The sequence below is a fragment of the Panulirus ornatus genome, chromosome 47 (assembly GCF_036320965.1).
Source record: "Panulirus ornatus isolate Po-2019 chromosome 47, ASM3632096v1, whole genome shotgun sequence".
Taxonomy (NCBI): Eukaryota; Metazoa; Arthropoda; class Malacostraca; order Decapoda; family Palinuridae; genus Panulirus; species Panulirus ornatus.
Genome location: NC_092270.1, coordinates 8,818,510 through 8,836,768, shown reverse-complemented (window position 1 = coordinate 8,836,768; position 18,259 = coordinate 8,818,510). Strand labels below are relative to the sequence as shown.

At 38.6% G+C, this 18,259-nt stretch overlaps 1 protein-coding gene across 1 annotated transcript; it reads left to right on the top strand.

Moving 5' to 3' along the window:
- Positions 1-3,131: 3,131 nt before the first annotated feature.
- loj (p24 family member logjam) lies at positions 3,132-17,679 on the top strand. The gene is made up of 4 exons (XM_071689672.1): positions 3,132-3,365; positions 10,856-11,052; positions 13,549-13,615; positions 13,840-17,679. The coding sequence occupies exons 1-4, from the start codon at positions 3,174-3,176 to the stop codon at positions 14,068-14,070; spliced, it is 687 nt and encodes a 228-aa protein (XP_071545773.1). The 5' UTR covers positions 3,132-3,173; the 3' UTR covers positions 14,071-17,679.
- Positions 17,680-18,259: the final 580 nt, after the last annotated feature.

Genomic DNA, 18,259 nt, shown 5'->3' with positions numbered 1-18,259 from the left:
ATGTGGGATTGGCATGTATTTTTGCAACATTGAATTACTCTTTTGCATTACAGGGAAAAAATCCTGTCTTGTCCTCCTCCTCTCTTCATCCTTCTTTAGGAAAAGTAAAACAGAAGGGGAAGATTTCCAGCACCCACCCCTTTTAGTCGCCTTCTAAAACATACAGGGAATACGTGGGCAGTATTCTTTCTTCCTTATCCCCAACGGACCAATTGAGATTTTTATCCTCTAAGGCTCAGCCATCTGTTTTTGATGCTACCTTGCCATTGTGAGAAATGGCAAATGAATATGAAAAAAAGATGAATAAAAAACCACAGGAAAACAAAACACGATGTTCCCTAGTGCGCATTTGTGTAATGATCACATTGTTCAGGGGAGATACAAAAATGAGATAAAAGGCATAGAACAGTCAGTTGATATACAAGAAAGAGACGTAGCCAAGGCACCATTGATAAACAAGCATTATTGAATGTTGGTGTGTTCGGTTCTGGCGTCATGCCTGCCATAAGTTTTTGTGTGGACAAGAAAGGAAACTGTTTAAGAATTTTTGCCTACAATAAAGCTATCCAATTTGTATAAACCACTAATATTGTTATTATTCTTTGTATATTTAATAATAGAAGATTGTGATATTTCTCGTGGTAAAGGAGTCACAGTTAATACCTGAATTGGCATTATTTCAGTCAATACACTGGTCATAGATTTTAATTGATTAAACAAAGCATTTGATTCTTATCTTCTCATACTATATTAATGTTGCCTAAGTCTTGCATAGAGATCCTTACCAATCTACTCAACATAAAACATATTACAATTTTTACAAGGTATTCTGTAAACAGTTCGTCAATGAACCTTCCATCTAACATTGGATCACGTGTATTCCAAAAGCTTTTGCTGCCAGTCATTAGCTCTGCTAAATTATAAGGTTTTTGTCAGACTTAGCAAGATAAATTTTTCAGTCATGAGCTCGGTAAAAATGCAATTAGACTTTGATCATATACATCCCAGTCTTAAGTTTCTCATCATTAGATTTGTGAAGTTCTATTTGGTCTTGATCAACATACAGAAATAAGAAAATAATATAACTGAGTTCCTCAATAAAGCCACTCTTTACCACGTAATCTTTACATTGGTGTATCTCTGACATTGATTAAGGATAGTCATATTTTATTGTTGGATTTCCGCCTGCAGACTTTTATTAAGAATGGTGAGATTACTAATTTCTTCATGCTTTAAGAAGGAACTGAATTATGCATACTTAGACTCGTGATTTTGCATGTCCTAAACTGTAGTTTCTTGTTATTATCTCAGCAGAGTCATGTTGGAGTTTTACATATCATGGTAAGAGGAACAGGTAAAGCACATCTTCGTTTATTCATAGTGATCTCATGGTGGGGTTAGGGCTCTGTTGGTAACATTTGCAGTGTTTGTGGTGGGGTTGGGGCTTTGTTGGTGACATTTGCAGTGTTTGTGGTGGGGTTGGGGCTTTGTTGGTAACATTTGCAGAGTTTGTGATGGGGTTGGGGCTCTGTTGGTAACATTTGCAATGTTTGTGGTGGGGTTGAGGCTCTTTTGGTAACGTCTGCAGTGTTTGTGGTGGGGTTGGGGCTCTGTTGGTAACATTTGCAATGTTTGTGGTGGGGTTGAGGCTCTTTTGGTAACATTTGCAGAGTTTGTGGTGGGGTTGGGGCTCTGTTGGTAACATTTGCAATGTTTGTGGTGGGGTTAGGGGCTCTTTTGGTAACATTTGCAGTGTTTGTGGTGGGGTTAGGGTCTCTGTTGGTGACAGGCAGTGGTGTCATGAGACTGGGACTCTCTTGATGCTATTTGGGGGGTTTTTGGTAGGCCCTAGCCCTACCACAATACCCCAGATGACACCAAGAAAGCTCCAACCCCACCACAATACCCCAGATGACACGAAGAGAGCTCCAGCCCCTCCACAATACCCCAGATGACACCAAGAGAGTTCCAGCCCCACCGCAATACCCCAGATGACACCAAGAAAGCTCCAGCCCCACCACAATACCCCAGATGACACCAAGAGAGCTCCAACCCCACCACAATACCCCAGATGACACCAAGAGAGCTCCAGCCCCACCACAATACCCCAGATGACACAAAGAAAGCTCCAGCCCCACCACAATACCCCAGATGACACCAAGAGAGCTCCAGCCCCACCACAATACCCCAGATGACACCAAGAGAGCTCCAGCCCCACCACAATACCCCAGATGACACCAAGAGAGCTCCAGCCCCACCACAAACACAGATGTCATCATCAGAGCTACAGACCCATCATAACCACCTCTCATTGGCCTTGATATCAAGACATTAGACCTACACAAGACCTTGAAAAGATGTGACAAACAGTTTAAGATTCTTTGCCCTGTCCTCTTTTTTTTTTTTTTTTTTGTTTAGTTTGCGACAGCAGGCATTATAGATCACATTTTTCTCATAGGGGAGGGTGTTTTGGTGCTTTGAGAGAAAATGTGTTTTTAAATTGGCTTATTATCATGAACAATTAGGTATAGTACAAACGTAAGCTCTTTAGTAAAAGGATGATAGGAAGAAAAAAAAAAGAATTCAAAGATTTCACATAAGATAATTCCAATAAGGGCTGAAATTTAACCGTGAGGGCGGGCCATATTAGGCTTGAGGACCCCACAGTTATAATTAATGAAGAACAAAAGACATTTGTCAGTACACATCTGGGGATTCTCTGGAGGAAAATCCCAAGGTTCTCTTTTTGGAGACAATAGTCACGGATGCCCAGCAGAACATATAATTAGAAGACTTGGTGGACCTAAGCATATGTGATGTTGAAAATTACGAAACCAAATAATCTGAAATAAGATTAATGGACGAGTACGCTAAGGTAACCATTAATTAATTCAAGATCTTTCAGAAATGACACCTGTTGCATTCGTCTTCATTTCAATCGTCTGCATAATCCATCATCTGATGTTTTTCTAACAAATGTGAAACACACTAAAACATTCTTATTGCTTAAGATTGTAATGGAACAAGTGGTGAAAGTTTTAATGAATAGGATATAGAAGAACTTTTTATCTAATTGGTGTATAGCGAAGACCAAGCCACAGATCTTTCAGAGGATACGAACACCTCAGGTAAACAACTTTCCCCATAGCCCGAGAGACTGACGTCCCGCAAGCATGACCATATTGTGGTTGCAGTGTATAGCTTTTTTCCTCCTGTCAGTCGTTTCCTCCACCCAGACTGGGGACTGGGCGTTTGAAAATGCGCCAGGAATTGCCATGGAATACAAGATCCACATAGATGCCGGGAAAGAGGACTGTTACTACCAGTATGTGCACCCGGCAGCCACCATCTATGTCAACATGCAGGTAAGGCCAAGTGTCAAACGGTTCACGGTGCCCTCTGTCTTGGAATGGCTTTTGCTGTATGAAAAGTCGAAGGAATATGTTTTCTATCACTAGAATTAGACGGGCATAAATGTAAAGACGGGTTCACATATGGTTGAAATGTAGTTATGTTTAAATTTAAGAACGTGTCGGTACCTTATGGCAAGTGAATCGAAAACTCTCTTAAGCATCGAGGTTTCTGTGATGATTGACTTAAAGGATGTGGAGATTTAGAACGCAGAGTGATATTTATAGTAAGTTATATCAACTTGCAATATTGAGGATGGAATATGTAAAGGACTGAGGTTCTGTCGGCGCCGTAGGGGGATAGTATCGTTAGCACGCCAGGGACACCCCATAGGCCAAAGGACACTGGCGTAAACACGCCAATGGTACCCCACAGGACATTGTATAAAAGCTATCATGATTAAGGTTTCGTGTGAGAATGTGTCAGTACCTTATGGTATGTTATTAGCCATATGTACAACCCTACCCACAATATTATGTAGCAACCTCACCAAGTTGCTCACCGTAATATAACCTCTAAAGTCACACACAACCTCACCCTAATATAACCTCTAAAGTCACATACAACCTCACCCTAATATAACCTCTAAAGTCACACACAACCTCACCCTTAAAATCGTCCCCTAAACAAATGTTACCAATTCCCTAGAGGGCAGTTGCCTCACAGGACAGCGACACCCCACAGGAAATTATTAGAAAACAGCAATTCAGGCGAGTCTTGACTCTAATTGAACCTTCAGATTCATGGCCAGCTTCATCCACAATATCATATATTTACCTCACCTTAAACATCACACGTATACATCTTAACCCTGAACCTCACCCTAAACATCACACGTATACATCTTAACCCTGAACCTCAGCCACAGTGTCACACATCAGCCTCAGCCACAGTGTGATACATAAACCTCACCAAGTTCCGACAAAGTTTTTGAGAGAAATCTGGATAACTGCTCAACCTTACCTAACACTAAAATGACAACCTCATCTTTAGTTTTACCTTCAACCAGATGACAGTTACCTCACAGGATATCAGTGCCCCACAGTACAGTGATAGAAAAGAGCAATTTTCACTTTAGCCAAATGGACTTATGGGCAACCTCACCTATGATTGTATGCATCAACCTCCCTAAATTACCACAGGTATTATAGAGAAGACCTGGCGACTGCTAACTCTAACATAACCTCTAAATTTGTGCACAACCTTCCTATCAACCTCGCCTGTAATTTCTTCCTTAACCTTAACCGTTGCATCACATTGTAAAGGTTCTTACTGGCCCAAAGCGTTGTCCTCTGGGACAGCTATTCTTGGGGGTGCTAACAGCATTTATTGAGGTTGAGGGTAATGTTGATATGATGATTGTGGATGGTAGATTTTTTTTCTACATCTTGGTGGGAGCTTGATGTGGTTAAGAGAAAATGAATATCTAATGTGTGTTTCAGGATTAGGTTGTGCACAAGGGGAAAGATTGGTCTGAATTGAAACTATATCATTATCCTGTTGGGCACTTCCTGAAGCGACTGTCATCTGGGATATTTTTAGCAAATGTTAAGGGTGAAATTAAGGGTGAGGTTGATGGGTAGGTTGTGAGTGAGGTTCTGCATGAGTTTAAAGGCTATGTTAGGGTAAGTAGTTGTCCGATCTTCTTTCTCATCTTTGTAGCAACTTGACGAAGGTGAGGTTGCACATTCATCTGAAGATTCAGTTAAGGGAAGATTGGTCTGAATTGCACTTTTTTTGCATTGTGTTATGGGACACAGCTTTCCTGTTAGGCACTGGTAACAGTTTTAATTTTAGAATAAGGTTTTGTCAACTTCTCTAAACCTTCTTTGTGACAACTTGGTGAGGTTAATGTATAATATTGAGGGTGAGTGTGCATGAGACAGGTTTGGTTAGGGTGAAGAATAATCTTAATTGCTTATTTCTAGCATTATCCTATGGGGTGTGTCAATTTGCTGTGAAATGATTGACCTCTTGGGTGCTGTAGCAATTTTGATTGAGTGAAATTTGGGGTTAAGTTGTGTATGAGTTTAAATTTATGTTAGGACGAGCAGTTGCCCGTATTCTCTCTTTACACCTGTGGCAACATGAAGCTCAGAGTGAGGTAGAGGGTAAGGTTGATATATACAGATGCTCCTTGACTTATGATGAGGTTACATTCTGATAAACCCATCATAAGTTGAAAATATAGTGTTGAAAATGCATTTAATAGTTTACATCTAACTTAAGTTGTGTATGAGTTTAGATTTATGTTAGGATGAGCAATTGCCCGCATTCTCTCTTTACACCTGTGGCAACATGAAGCTCAGAGTGAGGTTGAGGGTAAGGTTGATATATACAGATGCTCCTTGACTTATGATGAGGTTACATTCTGATAAACCCATCGTAAGTTGAAAATATAGTGTTGAAAATGCATTTAATAGTTACATCTAACTTACTGAACCTCTGAGCTGAGCCTTAGTATACCTTAAACATTCTCAGAACACTTACATTAGCCTACCGTTGGACAAAATCATATGACACAAAGTCTGTTTTATAATAAAGTGTTGAATATCTCACAATTGTAAAGTTGGAAAATTGTAAGTCAGGGGTCATTTGTAATTATATGGGTAAGGCTCAGGAATAGACCACCTGGTTGAGCCCCAGGACTTGTTACCTTCCTCCTTTCCTTCTATTTTCCTATCTATCTTTTCTTCAGTGTCATTCCCACCAGTGTGATTTGAATTTAGCTTTTTAACAAGCCTAAGATTGTGGAAAGCATTGAGGTCGTTCACATTGGGCTAGACATCATGATAGGAGCCTTTGTGGACCATGGCCGTGGGCAAGTAATTTGGACATTTGAAGTGATATTGGGAGTATCAATGCAGTACTCCTCTTCTTCCACTTTATTATGTGGCAGCCACTGGATGTGGGTGAGGTACATGTTTTATCAGCAAAATAGAGGGGGATGGGGGTTGGGGGAGCAGGATAAAAAGTCAGGATATATCTTTTCTTACAAGGGCCATCAAAAAAAAAAAGAGCTGGGAGCAGCAGCCTTGGAGTGGAGTGCAACTTCAAGCTGCAGAAGGCAAGGCAATGATAGCAGAATTTACTGTGGTCAGGTTGAGCAGGGAAGATTGACTCAGTAATATTGTGTACCATACTTGACCAATCTGTCACATCAGGTATTGGAATGCTAAGACTAAAATGGGGAGAGAGAAACACAAATAACACATCAATGCTGTATTAATAATAATAAGTTCAGGGAAGTGGAGCTTAGGGGCTAGCTGCTTCAGCTGCTGCAAGAATAGGAAAGGTGATCCAAGTTTACCATGGGGCTGCTGCAAATGATGAGAGTTCTTGCCTGGTCTCGTGGTGCTACTGCAGTAGAGAAAAGGCATTCTTAAGGCACTGTGGCTATGCTGCAGGTGGTGTAAGAGGGAAGAGACATTGCTGAAGTTCCATGGTTGTACTGCAGTTGGGAAGACGCATGACTAAAACCCCTAGTTAGTGCCTTAGGAGGGATGAGGCATTGCCAAGATCCAGTAGCTGTACTGCAGGACAAAAGGGGCATTGCTGAGGTATTACAGTTATGCTGCAGGAGGGAAGAGGCATTTCTTAGATCCTGTAGCTGTACCGCAAGGGAAGGAGGCTTTATAGAGGTCCTTTGGCTGTGCAGCTGGAGGTAAGAGGCAGGAGGTTTCACGTTGATTCAAGACGGTAGCTAAATGGCAAGCCTCATAGAAGTATTATGTGACTTAAAAGGCCCATTGGGAACTTCATGTAGGTCGTTCACACCAGGGTGTGAATTATGACTCTGGAGAGATTGTATACTGTGCCTGTTGTTTCTCACAGCATCAAGCTTGTTCACAGCATCTTGATTGTGAATTCTAAGCACAAACCAGATGGTCTTTGTAACAACAAATGGAAGTGTGGTTTCACAAGGCACCCAGGTCATTTCATGCCAAGTTGCTGTCATGACTGGAGTCCATATGAACTGTGGCTGTGGGCAAGGACTTCTGGAGTGATACTGGGAATGTTACTACAAATTAGTACCGAGGGTATGAAATGAATCCAGAAAGCACACAGTAGCAGCTCTTTATTGTCAGTTTTTATTAATTGAATAACTGCCAGACCTCAGCATGATGGGCTTACAGGAGTTTCTCCGTAACACACAACTAGTCACCCAAGCCACTTGCTGTACTCACTCATAAATCCCTTTCAGTATAAGGAAGACTGAAAGTCAGTTTTATGTTATTTTCAAACTTGTAAAAGTTTGTGAAGTTTATAACATTATGAAGCAGGTTTGCACATTCTTACTGATAGCGATCCAAACCATGAATACAGCTTTAAAGTTTCTAGAGGAGTAAATGATATGATCTACTGTCTAGTGCTATACAGTGCTGCATAGAGAGACAGAAAGGTATCTGAAGTTACTATCATCAGATGTATATTACAAAAAAAGTTCCTCAAAGCAAATTGACAAAGGAAGAGTTCTCTATTGTCAGTACTGCCAGCAGCAGAAAATGGTAACCCAAAGGGTGAAGCAGATGATCCTGCTACCCCTATCTCTTCCCTGAGGAGAAAGGAAAGGAAAATGTACCTTTGAGTTTGAGGTGTTGATGCAGAGAGGAGCTGTTAATCATTCCCTAATAAATCTGGCTGAGCCAGACAAAGGATACTTCATTCTTTACGTATTTCATTCTTCGGTTACTGGTCTTGATAATGTCATTCTAATGTGGTAATAATGTTATTTATGAATCATTTTTAATTAATTGATTACTGGCATTTAGGATCATGAACTGCATTGACAGCTGTTATTAACACATATCCTTTTTAGGAATGAATAGAATAATAATAGAAGAAAGCTGAGAGTGAATGTAAATAAGAGCAAGGTTATTAGGTTCAGTAGGGTTGAGGGACAAGCAAACTGGGAGGTAAGTTTGAATGGAGAAAAACTGGAGGAAGTGAAATGTTTCAGATATCTTGGAGTGGTTTAGCAGCGATGGAACCATGGAAGTGGAAGTGAGTCACAGGGTGGGGAGGGGGCAAAGGTTCTGAGAGCATTGAAGAATGTGTGGAAGGCGAGAATGTTATCTCAGAGCAAAAATGGGTATGTTTGAAGGAATAGTGGTTCCTACAATGTTATATGGCTGTGAGGCATGGGTGATAGATAGGGTTGTGCGGAGGAGGGTGGATGTGTTAGAAATGAGATGTTTGAGGTCAGTATGTGGTGTGAGGTGCTTTGATCAATTAAGTAATGAAAGGGTAAGAGAGATGTATGGTAATAAAAAGAGTGTGGTTGAGAGAGCAGAAGAGGTTGTATTGAAATGGTTTGGCCACATGGAGAGAATAAGTGAGGAAAGATCGACAAAGAGGATATGTCTCAGAGGTGGAGGGAACAAGAAGTGGAGGACCAAATTGGAAGTGGAAGGATGGAGTGAAAGAGATTTTGAGCGATCGGGGTCTGAACATACAGGAGGGTGACAGGCATGCAAAGAATAGAGTGAATTGGAATGATGTGGTATACCGGGGTCGACTGCTGTCACTGGATTGAACCAGGGCTTGTGAAGCATCTGGGGTAAACCATGGAAAGTTTTGTGGGGCCTGGATGTGGAAAGGGAGCTGTGGTTTCGGTGCATTACACATGACAGCTAGAGACTGAGTGTGAACGAATGTGGCCTTTGTTGTTTTTTCCTAGCACTACATTGTGCACACACAGGTGTGTGTGTGTGTGTCATTTCGTATATGGTAGGGTGGCAGCAGGAATGGATGAAGGCAGCATGTATGAATATGTGCATGTGTGCGTATGTATATGTCTGTGTATGTATATGTATGTATACGTTGAAATGTATAGGTATGTATGTGTGCGTGTGTGGGCATTTATGTATATACATGTGTATGTGTGTGGGTTGGACCTTCTTTTGTCTGTGTATATGTATGTATACGTTGAAATGTATAGGTATGTATGTGTGCGTGTGTGGGCGTTTATGTATATACATGTGTATGTGGGTGGGTTGGACCTTCTTTTGTCTGTTTCCTTGCACTACCTCACTAACGCGGAAGACAGCGTCAAAGTATAATAAAAAAAATATAATTATATAGGCAGCATGTATGAATATGTGCATGTGTGTGTATGTATATGTCTGTGTATGTATATGTATGTATACGTTGAAATGTATAGGTATGTATGTGTGCGTGTGTGGGCGTTTATGTATATACATGTGTATGTGGGTGGGTTGGACCTTCTTTTGTCTGTTTCCTTGCACTACCTCACTAACGCGGAAGACAGCGTCAAAGTATAATAAAAAAAAATATAATTATATATTTCTTTATTTTCTAATGCCAACATACTTCAAAAATTTAATATCTTTTATAATATATAAGTTTTGTTAGGAAATCAATCAAACTTAGATGTAATTATCTCTCGGTACTGTGAATTTTTGATTGTATAATGAAGTAATGGTTTACATGTTTCGAATGCCAAGGGTTTCCATTTATAGGTGTTATTTAATGGTATCTGAGTTTCTTGAAGTGAAAGTTGGTGTCTTGCCCTTAACATGTTTCAGACAGGTGCCACAGATTCTCAGACCTGCTAGAATCACACTTACTTGACTGAATACTTGTCTCCATTGGTGCCTCTATTGCTTAGGGATTCTCTTATCAGGAGTCATTCATGTATAATTATAGTACAGTTCCTGATCCAAAATTTCTGTGATTAGTTAAGGCTTAGACTGTTATAAAATTGGACATGTTTTCCGTGTCAGAATTTGTATTGAACAGGTAAATTTTTTGGTTAATTTGATATATTTATGCAAGAAAATAGTATTGAACTCATCATGGTAATGACTAGACACATGTAAAAGAAATCATATATTTTGCCCTCTTTGGACACTACATAGGTGAGATATTTATGTGTGTATTGCTGTTAATTCTGTTCATATTACTTAATCATTCAAAGTATATAGACTAGTTGTGGTGATTATTAACAAGTGCGAGCATAAAATAGCTGATTGAAGATGAAGAAGAAACAGTCTGTAGGTACCAGTGGAATCCTCACAGAATTCTCCAAAAGTCAAAAGACCATGTTGCATGTGTGCAATGCTTCTTCCATTTGGAATGGAGAGCTTAAATTTGTCCAGTACACATGAATGGTCATAAGACAGACTGCCAGAACTGATATATATTTTGTTGGTACTCACAAAGAATATATGTCAAGAGAATACTAGAAAAAAAGGTTACAAGTATAGGGCAAATTGGGAAAATGGCTTAAACCCTTAAATCTGCTTCTTATATTTGAAGGAGACTTTATGTATGATCCTTAAATATTTCAGTAGATTTATATCCCTATGCAGCTTATGATGTTAATGCTGTCTGCTCATTTTCAGCTGAAATCCTGTCTGCTTCTGTCCTCTATTTACATCATTCTTCGCACTGAATCCTGGTACTCATTTGTTTGTTATAGGTGTTGAAAGGTGGTGATGGAATGGCTGGCATGGCAGTGCGGAATCCCAAAGGCGAGATTGTTCACCCCTACACATGGAAGCAGTCTGCAGAGTATGAAGAGGTGTCCAAGACTGGAGGTTATTATGCGGTCTGCATTGATAATCAGTTCTCACGCTTTGCTGCCAAACTCATAAACTTGTACATGACAACGTTCAGGTAAGGGAATACTAATGCACTTCCATATATTCAAGTAAAAGTCTATAATCTATTATATGGTATTGATAATACTGTAATGATTCATAGTAGCTGTTAATAACTAGGTTTATAAATTTACTGTGCTTTCTGTCCCATGAGCATGAGACATTCAGTGAGATATCTCGGGATAATCAGGATTAGGAACATTCAGCACTCAGTATTTCGGGTGTAGAAGCACTAGCCTTCTTCTTTTGTCATCTCTTGTTCATTGTGATTGAAGCCCTTTTGTTTAAGACCCACCCTCAACCAGCCAGAGACTGCCACTGGAATGTTGTCATTGACCTGTAGGGTCACTAGAATCGTACAATCCTATTGGATGCCATGTCAACATACCAAGTGCTTGCTATGAAACTGGCTTTTTCCATTATCCTTTTTATTTTCATTTTATATATCAAATGAATGGAGTACTGTATGTGTACACACAAAACTTTCCATGGTTTACCCCATACGCTTCACATTCCCTGTTTCAATCCATTGACAGCACGTCGACCCTGGTATACCACATCATTCCAATTCACTCTATTCCTTGCACGCCTTTCACCTTCCTGTATGTTCAGGCCCCGATCGCTCAAAATCTTTTTCACTCCATCCTTCCCTCTCCACTTTGGTCTCCCACTTCTCCTTGTTCCTTCCTTTTTGTCAATCTTTCCTCTCATTTTTTCATACGTATTTGCCATTTCCCACATTAACAGAGCAGCATTAAGAACAGAGGACTGAGCCTTAGAGGGAATATCCTCACTTGGCCCCTTTCTGTGTTATATGCATGCATATAATTATGAGGAAAATGAGACACGACATGTTAGACTTAAGCAACATAAATATAGTGTATGAACAGGACAAGCATTAAATGCTTTGTATGATCATATAAATTATGACCAGTGTATTGACAGGAGTATTGCTAATTCATTTATTAACTATAACTCCTTTACCACAAGAAATATCATTGAATCTTCTATTTTTAAATACACAAAGATTTGTAGCATTAATATTAGTGGTCTTTTCCAAAATGGATAGCTTTTTCATAGGCAAAATTTGTAAATAGTTACCTTTCCTGTCCTCAAAATAAAAGTTTTATCACAGACTTGATGCCAGACCTGAACACCAACATCTGGTAATGCTTGTTTACCAATGATGTTTTAGCTATGTCTCTTCCTTGTATATAAACTGATTGTGGTACATTATTCTTATACCTCCCTGATGATGTGATCATTGCATGAAAGTGCACTTGAAAACTTAACATGTTTCACTTTCCTCTAGGTTATATGCATATACTAGATCATGCACACCTCTGTGACCTCTTACAATTTATATGTATCTTTAGGGATGGAGGAGAAAGAATACTTCCTATGTACTCCCTGCATGTCGTAGGTGACTGAAAGGGGTGGGAACTGGGGGGCCAGAAATCCTCCCGTACTGTTTTACTTTCCAAAAGAAGGATTGAAAAGGGGGCCAAGTGAGGATTTTTCTCTTTAAGGCTCAGTCGTCTGTTCTTGGTGGTACCTTGCTGATGAAAAATAAATATACAGTATATACAAATATACATAAAAGATGAAAAAATGGCTGCTTACCCACAACCAGTCCCCATAGTCCTTTCCATGGGTTCTATGAACTGCCCCTCATGATATAGTTCAGCTCAATGATTGTAGATTGTCCCCTGGGAGCAACATGCTCCAGTTTGCTAAATCCCTTGCATGTTGCACACCCTCCCGAGTATTCAGAGTATATTTCACTCCCATCTTTTCACCTCTTCCTAGGGTTCCTCATTTTCCCTCTTCTGCATGTAAGCCCTCTTAAGTCATCCTTTCCTCAGTCATCTTATCCATATCTCCAAAACATTTCAGCACACCTTCTGCTGTCATATGTACATACTTCTCTTACAACCACACCTATCTCTTACCTTGTCACTTCTTATTCAGTCAACCTTCCTGACACCGTATATTGTTCTCAGACATTTGCAATACATTCACGCTATTCTTCACATTATTGTCTCATGCCCCTGTTTTGCATCCAAGACTACTATACCATCAGACATACCCATCTTTGCAGACAGAGAACACTATTTTCACATTTATTAGTGTATGCAAGATGTTTGCCCCCTCACCACCTTATGGCATACCTCAGTTCCAGTGGTTTCATTTGCCACCGTATCCATTCCTAGGTATTTATGATACTCCACTTCCTTCAAGTTCTCTTCATTAAAATTCCATTCCAAATAACATAACCCTTTTTGCTGTTAAACCTACTAACCTTGCTCTTATTCCCTTTTACTCTCAATTTTCTCCTTTTATACACTGTACCAAACTCAGACGTGAGCTTCTGTGGTTTCTGATACGAACCTGTCACCAGTGCTGTAGCAAAAGCAAACAACAGTTTTAACATTACCAGATATCATAATGATGGTTTTTGTTTTTTCCATAAAGTTTTTAGAATAATGAGACGTTGATATTCTCTCCCCAGATATGACTTATGGGAAAAGTATACGCAAGAACTTGAGCAGCTGGATATCAGTGTGAACAACTTTACAGTAAGTGAATGTATAATATTTCCCATATATAATCATTTGACACTTAAATGTAAATTTGATCTTGTATGTGAATGTGATATAATTATAGCTACCTATCATAGATATATTCTATATTTTGCATTTGAATATATGGCAATATTATAGACATCCTCTCAAAATTATTTGTAGAATTCTAGATATCACTCTTCCATACATGAATTAATCTATCATCTTTTCATTTTCAGCATTCCATTAAGAGCGTCGATCAGCGTATACATGAAATTTTGCTCTTCCAAAGTCAAGCCAGAGCTAAAGAATCTCGGGACTTCAATTTGCTGCTGAGCAACAATTCCTATGTGCAGTATTGGTCTATGGCTCAGTGTGTTGCCATTATTGCTGCAGGGGCCTTTCAAGTCTTTTTCTTAAGGAAACTTTTTGAGACAAAGGTTACCACAAAGTCAGGTGGCAGAGCCTAGTCGTTAATGCCTATTTTGGCGTGAATGTCTGAGCTATGGAAGCTCAGCATTGTGCTCTTAAAAATGGGAGACTTCCAAAAGATTATTTTGATGGTCACATTGTTTTATATAATTTATAATTTTCAAAACAAGGAGTAAGTTGTAATATTGAAAAGTTGAACCAGTGTTTTTAGTGGTTGCTCAAGGATATCCACACATTTTAACCATACTAGTACAACCAATGTTTTTAAACAGTTTAAATTTTTTCCATAAATGTTTAAGTCACTGACTGTATTGTAATTTGATTGTGTGACTCATATGCAGGTCATCAGCCTATTTAGGAACGCTTATGACAAAAAGATTTTAGTTATCTTTTTGATAATGAATCTCATATTTTAATATTTTTATACAAATCCATACATTCCAATGATATTAGTTAATGTAATATATACATAATTACTTTCATAAGGATTTAAGTTAATGCGTTATTGAATAATGCTTTTGGTTAATATTTAAAGAGCCTAGGTATATGAATGTGCAAATTTTAAAATTGCCATCAAATTTTTATGAAAATTTAAAGCTTATTGTAAACTATTAGGTAATGAAATTGATTTTTTTTTCTTTTACAATACTTACCAATCAATTCATTGTTCAGCCTTGAAAGATTCTTGCTTATAAATTATTGGGCACATTTTTTTCATATGAAAAAATCAAGATATAGAGGAAAAATTTTATCCAAAAATGAAGTGTAGATATGTATGTCATACAGAAGTTGATATTCATATGTTGTAGAATCGTTTAAATACTCTAGTGTTCAGACGCTAGATTTTATTTAGATTAGATATTTGAAAATTTTGAAGCCTGGTTCAGTTTGATTAGTTCTTGTATATTTTTGTAAGTGGCACTGAAATGAATATTTGATCATTTTGTCACAGTGCATGATAATGAATTTTCTAAAACCTTTTATACCTTGGTTCTAAGGCATGTTCAGAAGTACGGTCCATGTCACGTAGTTTGAAGAGCTTTTTGATCCACTTTTACATAGGCAAATGGTGTAAATTGTAATCATTTTTGAATTACAATATGTAAATGGAAAGTTAAAGGAACTTTCGTAGTTTTTACTATTGTATTTGCATTTTTTCAAGGGTAAGGCAGATACATGGGTTTTAATGCAAATTTAGATCAGATTTTCCATTAATACTTACCAAATTTTTTTCTATGAATTGGGCCTTGTGATTCATCAAAGAAGGTGTTGAGATAGGATAACTAACATTTCCAGTTGTTACTACATAAGCAGTAGATGTCTTTAAAAAGATAAACCATTATGTGAGCAAGCACATTGTGTCAGATTTGATTGAAAATTGCACTTGATGGTGGTGACCTGATTGGGGATAATAACTATTAAATATCAGCAGATTATACAACTAATGACAAGTTGTGGGGATGTTCTCTGTACAAACAGTAGTATTTTCCACAGGTTTATAGCCAATATGATGTTGTAGAATACTTTGATGTTGGTTCTAGATTGGTACTACTATATCCCTTTTGCATAAGGACTATTGTATGACTGCAAGATGCATTTTCAATGCTTGTTAAATTTTTGGCTTTTGGCCTTATTCAAAAGCATGTGTAATACATACACCTCATGATTCTCATGTATTATAAATAAATCTGCACCAATAGGCACAGTATTAGTGCAGATGTACTTTATGTATTTTAAATGGTAATTAGGGGAGTCTCCAGATAAACGTACAAGATATTATTGTGAAAGGGACTTTAAAAATACAATGACATGGAGGCGAACTAAAGTTTGTCAAAACAGGAAAGCTGTCTACAGCAAGAGGTTAAAGGTGCTAAAATAAAAAGAGGTGGATGTGTTGGGTAGCAGCAGCTTATTTTCCCTGGGCAAACCAATAGACACAAAAAGCAACTCGTAGGATGAAGTTGTTTGGTGTGTCAGTTTATGTAAAAGTTCTTGAATTGTTAGGATCTTCAGGGTAAGTATGGGTCTGAGGATTGGTAATGTCGATATAGTGCCATGGTATCAAGAGGGACAAAGTGGAATGTTTGAATTACAAGAGGCAAGTTCATCAAGTGTACCTGGTAAGCTGTATAAAAGGGTGGTGATTGAGAGGAGTGGCAGCATGCACAGAGCATCAGAGTCAGGAGGAACAGTTTGGTTTCAGGGGTGGTAGAAAATGTGTGGATCAGGTGTTTGCTTTGAAAATGTGTGAAAAATACCGGAGAAAAACCGAGTCTCTCCATAACTGGTGAGCTCATGTGCTGCTTCGTAGCCTTTATGCCTCATCCTTAACACTTCAGATGCTCCTACCTATGTTAGTACCAACTTCTACCTGATATACCCTTCAGATATAATAGGTGATGTTACCGTGGATGGTTAATCCATTTATGTATTGGGTGGTGAGGGAGGTGCAGGTATGTAGTATGTTGTGGAAGGGAAGCTTGGGAGGCAAGTCAGTTGTCTAGCAATAGCAAATTCAAGTCAAAAACTACTGAATATGATGTCATGAGTTAGAATGTGAAATAAAAGCAAGGTTATTAGGTTTAACAGTGGAGAGAAATAAGTTATTTGGATGGGAAAAATCTTGAAGTGAAGGGCTTTAGATATCTGGGAGTGGACATGGCAGCAAATGTAACCACAAGAGCTGGACAGGTCATAGGATGGGGCAAACATCTTAGAAGCATGGAAGATTGTGTGGAAAGTTCACAATCTGTTTAGGGTGAAGATGGGCATTTTGATGATAGTTGTCTCAATGGTCGATTATGGATGCAAAGTATGGGGTATAGCTGAAAATGTGTGAAGTGCTTGGAGCCTAACCATGCAGGAGTTGTAAGATGTGCATGGGATGAGTGAATTAGAAGTGTGTGGTATACATGGGTAATGTGCTGTGCTGTCAGTGGACTGGACCAGGGCATAGAAAGCAGCTGGGAAAGATAAAGGGCATGTAGTTGTGGTTTTGGTGCATTATATATGACCGCTAGAGAATGTATGCGAATGAATGAGGCCAATTTCTTCATCTGTTCCTGGTGCTTCCTTACAACGCAAGAATTGGCAGAGAAAACAAAATTGTAATCTCCATTTCCAAATTTATACTTACTGTACCCAAGTTGTTATGCAACCTGTTATGGTTTTGAGACAAAAATTTTAAAGAAATTTATCAAGGCTTCCATTTTACAGTTAGTAAAACATAACATCAGTATTGTACCAATCAGACATGAAGCACTTGTTGGGTGCATGAACATACATTCAGATTCTTTATCCAGTAAATTTTTCCTGGCAAGTCTATTCAATATGTTGTCTTTTGGGGTGCGTTAAATATGCAGTAAAATAACTTCATTACTTTATGTTATCAATTCCGTTACTAAATTTCATCTGGATTTTTAGTAATTATGCTGCGATGAGTTTTTTGGACTATCTGCACAAAGTTACTTTTATTAAATATCGGAATAGAAACAATTTAAATACAGTGGGGTGATGGGGAAGTTGAATTTTAAAGGGTAGGTAAATCGAATGGAAGAAGTCTTCCAAATGTAATTGCTTATTACTTAATATAGATTTCTAGGGTATTTTGTTATTTTTGCTAGTTTGAAAATAAAATATAAAATGAATCTGTCTATCAGTTACCTAGTACAGGTGAATAACAATCTCAACAGAGTCAAATACTATCGTGACATTCCACTGTACTTACACCTGACAATATATGCTTTTTCTTAAACCTTACTTGCAGGTATGGCCTAGAAATTCAATCATGGTGAAAATAAAAACAAAGCATTCAAAAGCAACAAAATTCAGACCCGTAATTCTGTGATGGTATTGTCTCCGTAGGTACGAGCATTAGGTAGAAATAGTAGGTTGGAACAATAGGCAAGAACTAATGTAAACGCTACACTAGAGTGCACTAGAGTTGCCCTCTGCCAGTGGCCTGTTCAGGGTGAGGCACGAAAGGCTAGGAAGTGGCACTGGGGTTCACCAGTTACAAAGACTTGCCATGGCCACCCCCTTGAGGTTGTTCCTACAAGGAATGGGTGCCCGAGACATAGACAGACAGATGTATAGGCATGGTCCTGTACTAATGTGAATCCCTAAAGGGGCATGAATTACATGACAGTCAGCTCCTCATAATGAAGCAAAAAGTGGCAATGACATTTTCTTAATCGAATTTGTTTTTCGATTGTACTTACGTTATAC

Coding starts and splice junctions, on each gene's coding strand:
- loj (XM_071689672.1), top strand. CDS start 3,174: ATGACCATATTGTGGTTGCAGTGTATAGCTTTTTTCCTCCTGTCAGTC. Junction 11,053..13,548: donor TTGTACATGACAACGTTCAG/GTAAGGGAATAC, acceptor TTCTCTCCCCAG/ATATGACTTATGGGAAAAGT. Junction 13,616..13,839: donor TCAGTGTGAACAACTTTACA/GTAAGTGAATGT, acceptor TTTCATTTTCAG/CATTCCATTAAGAGCGTCGA.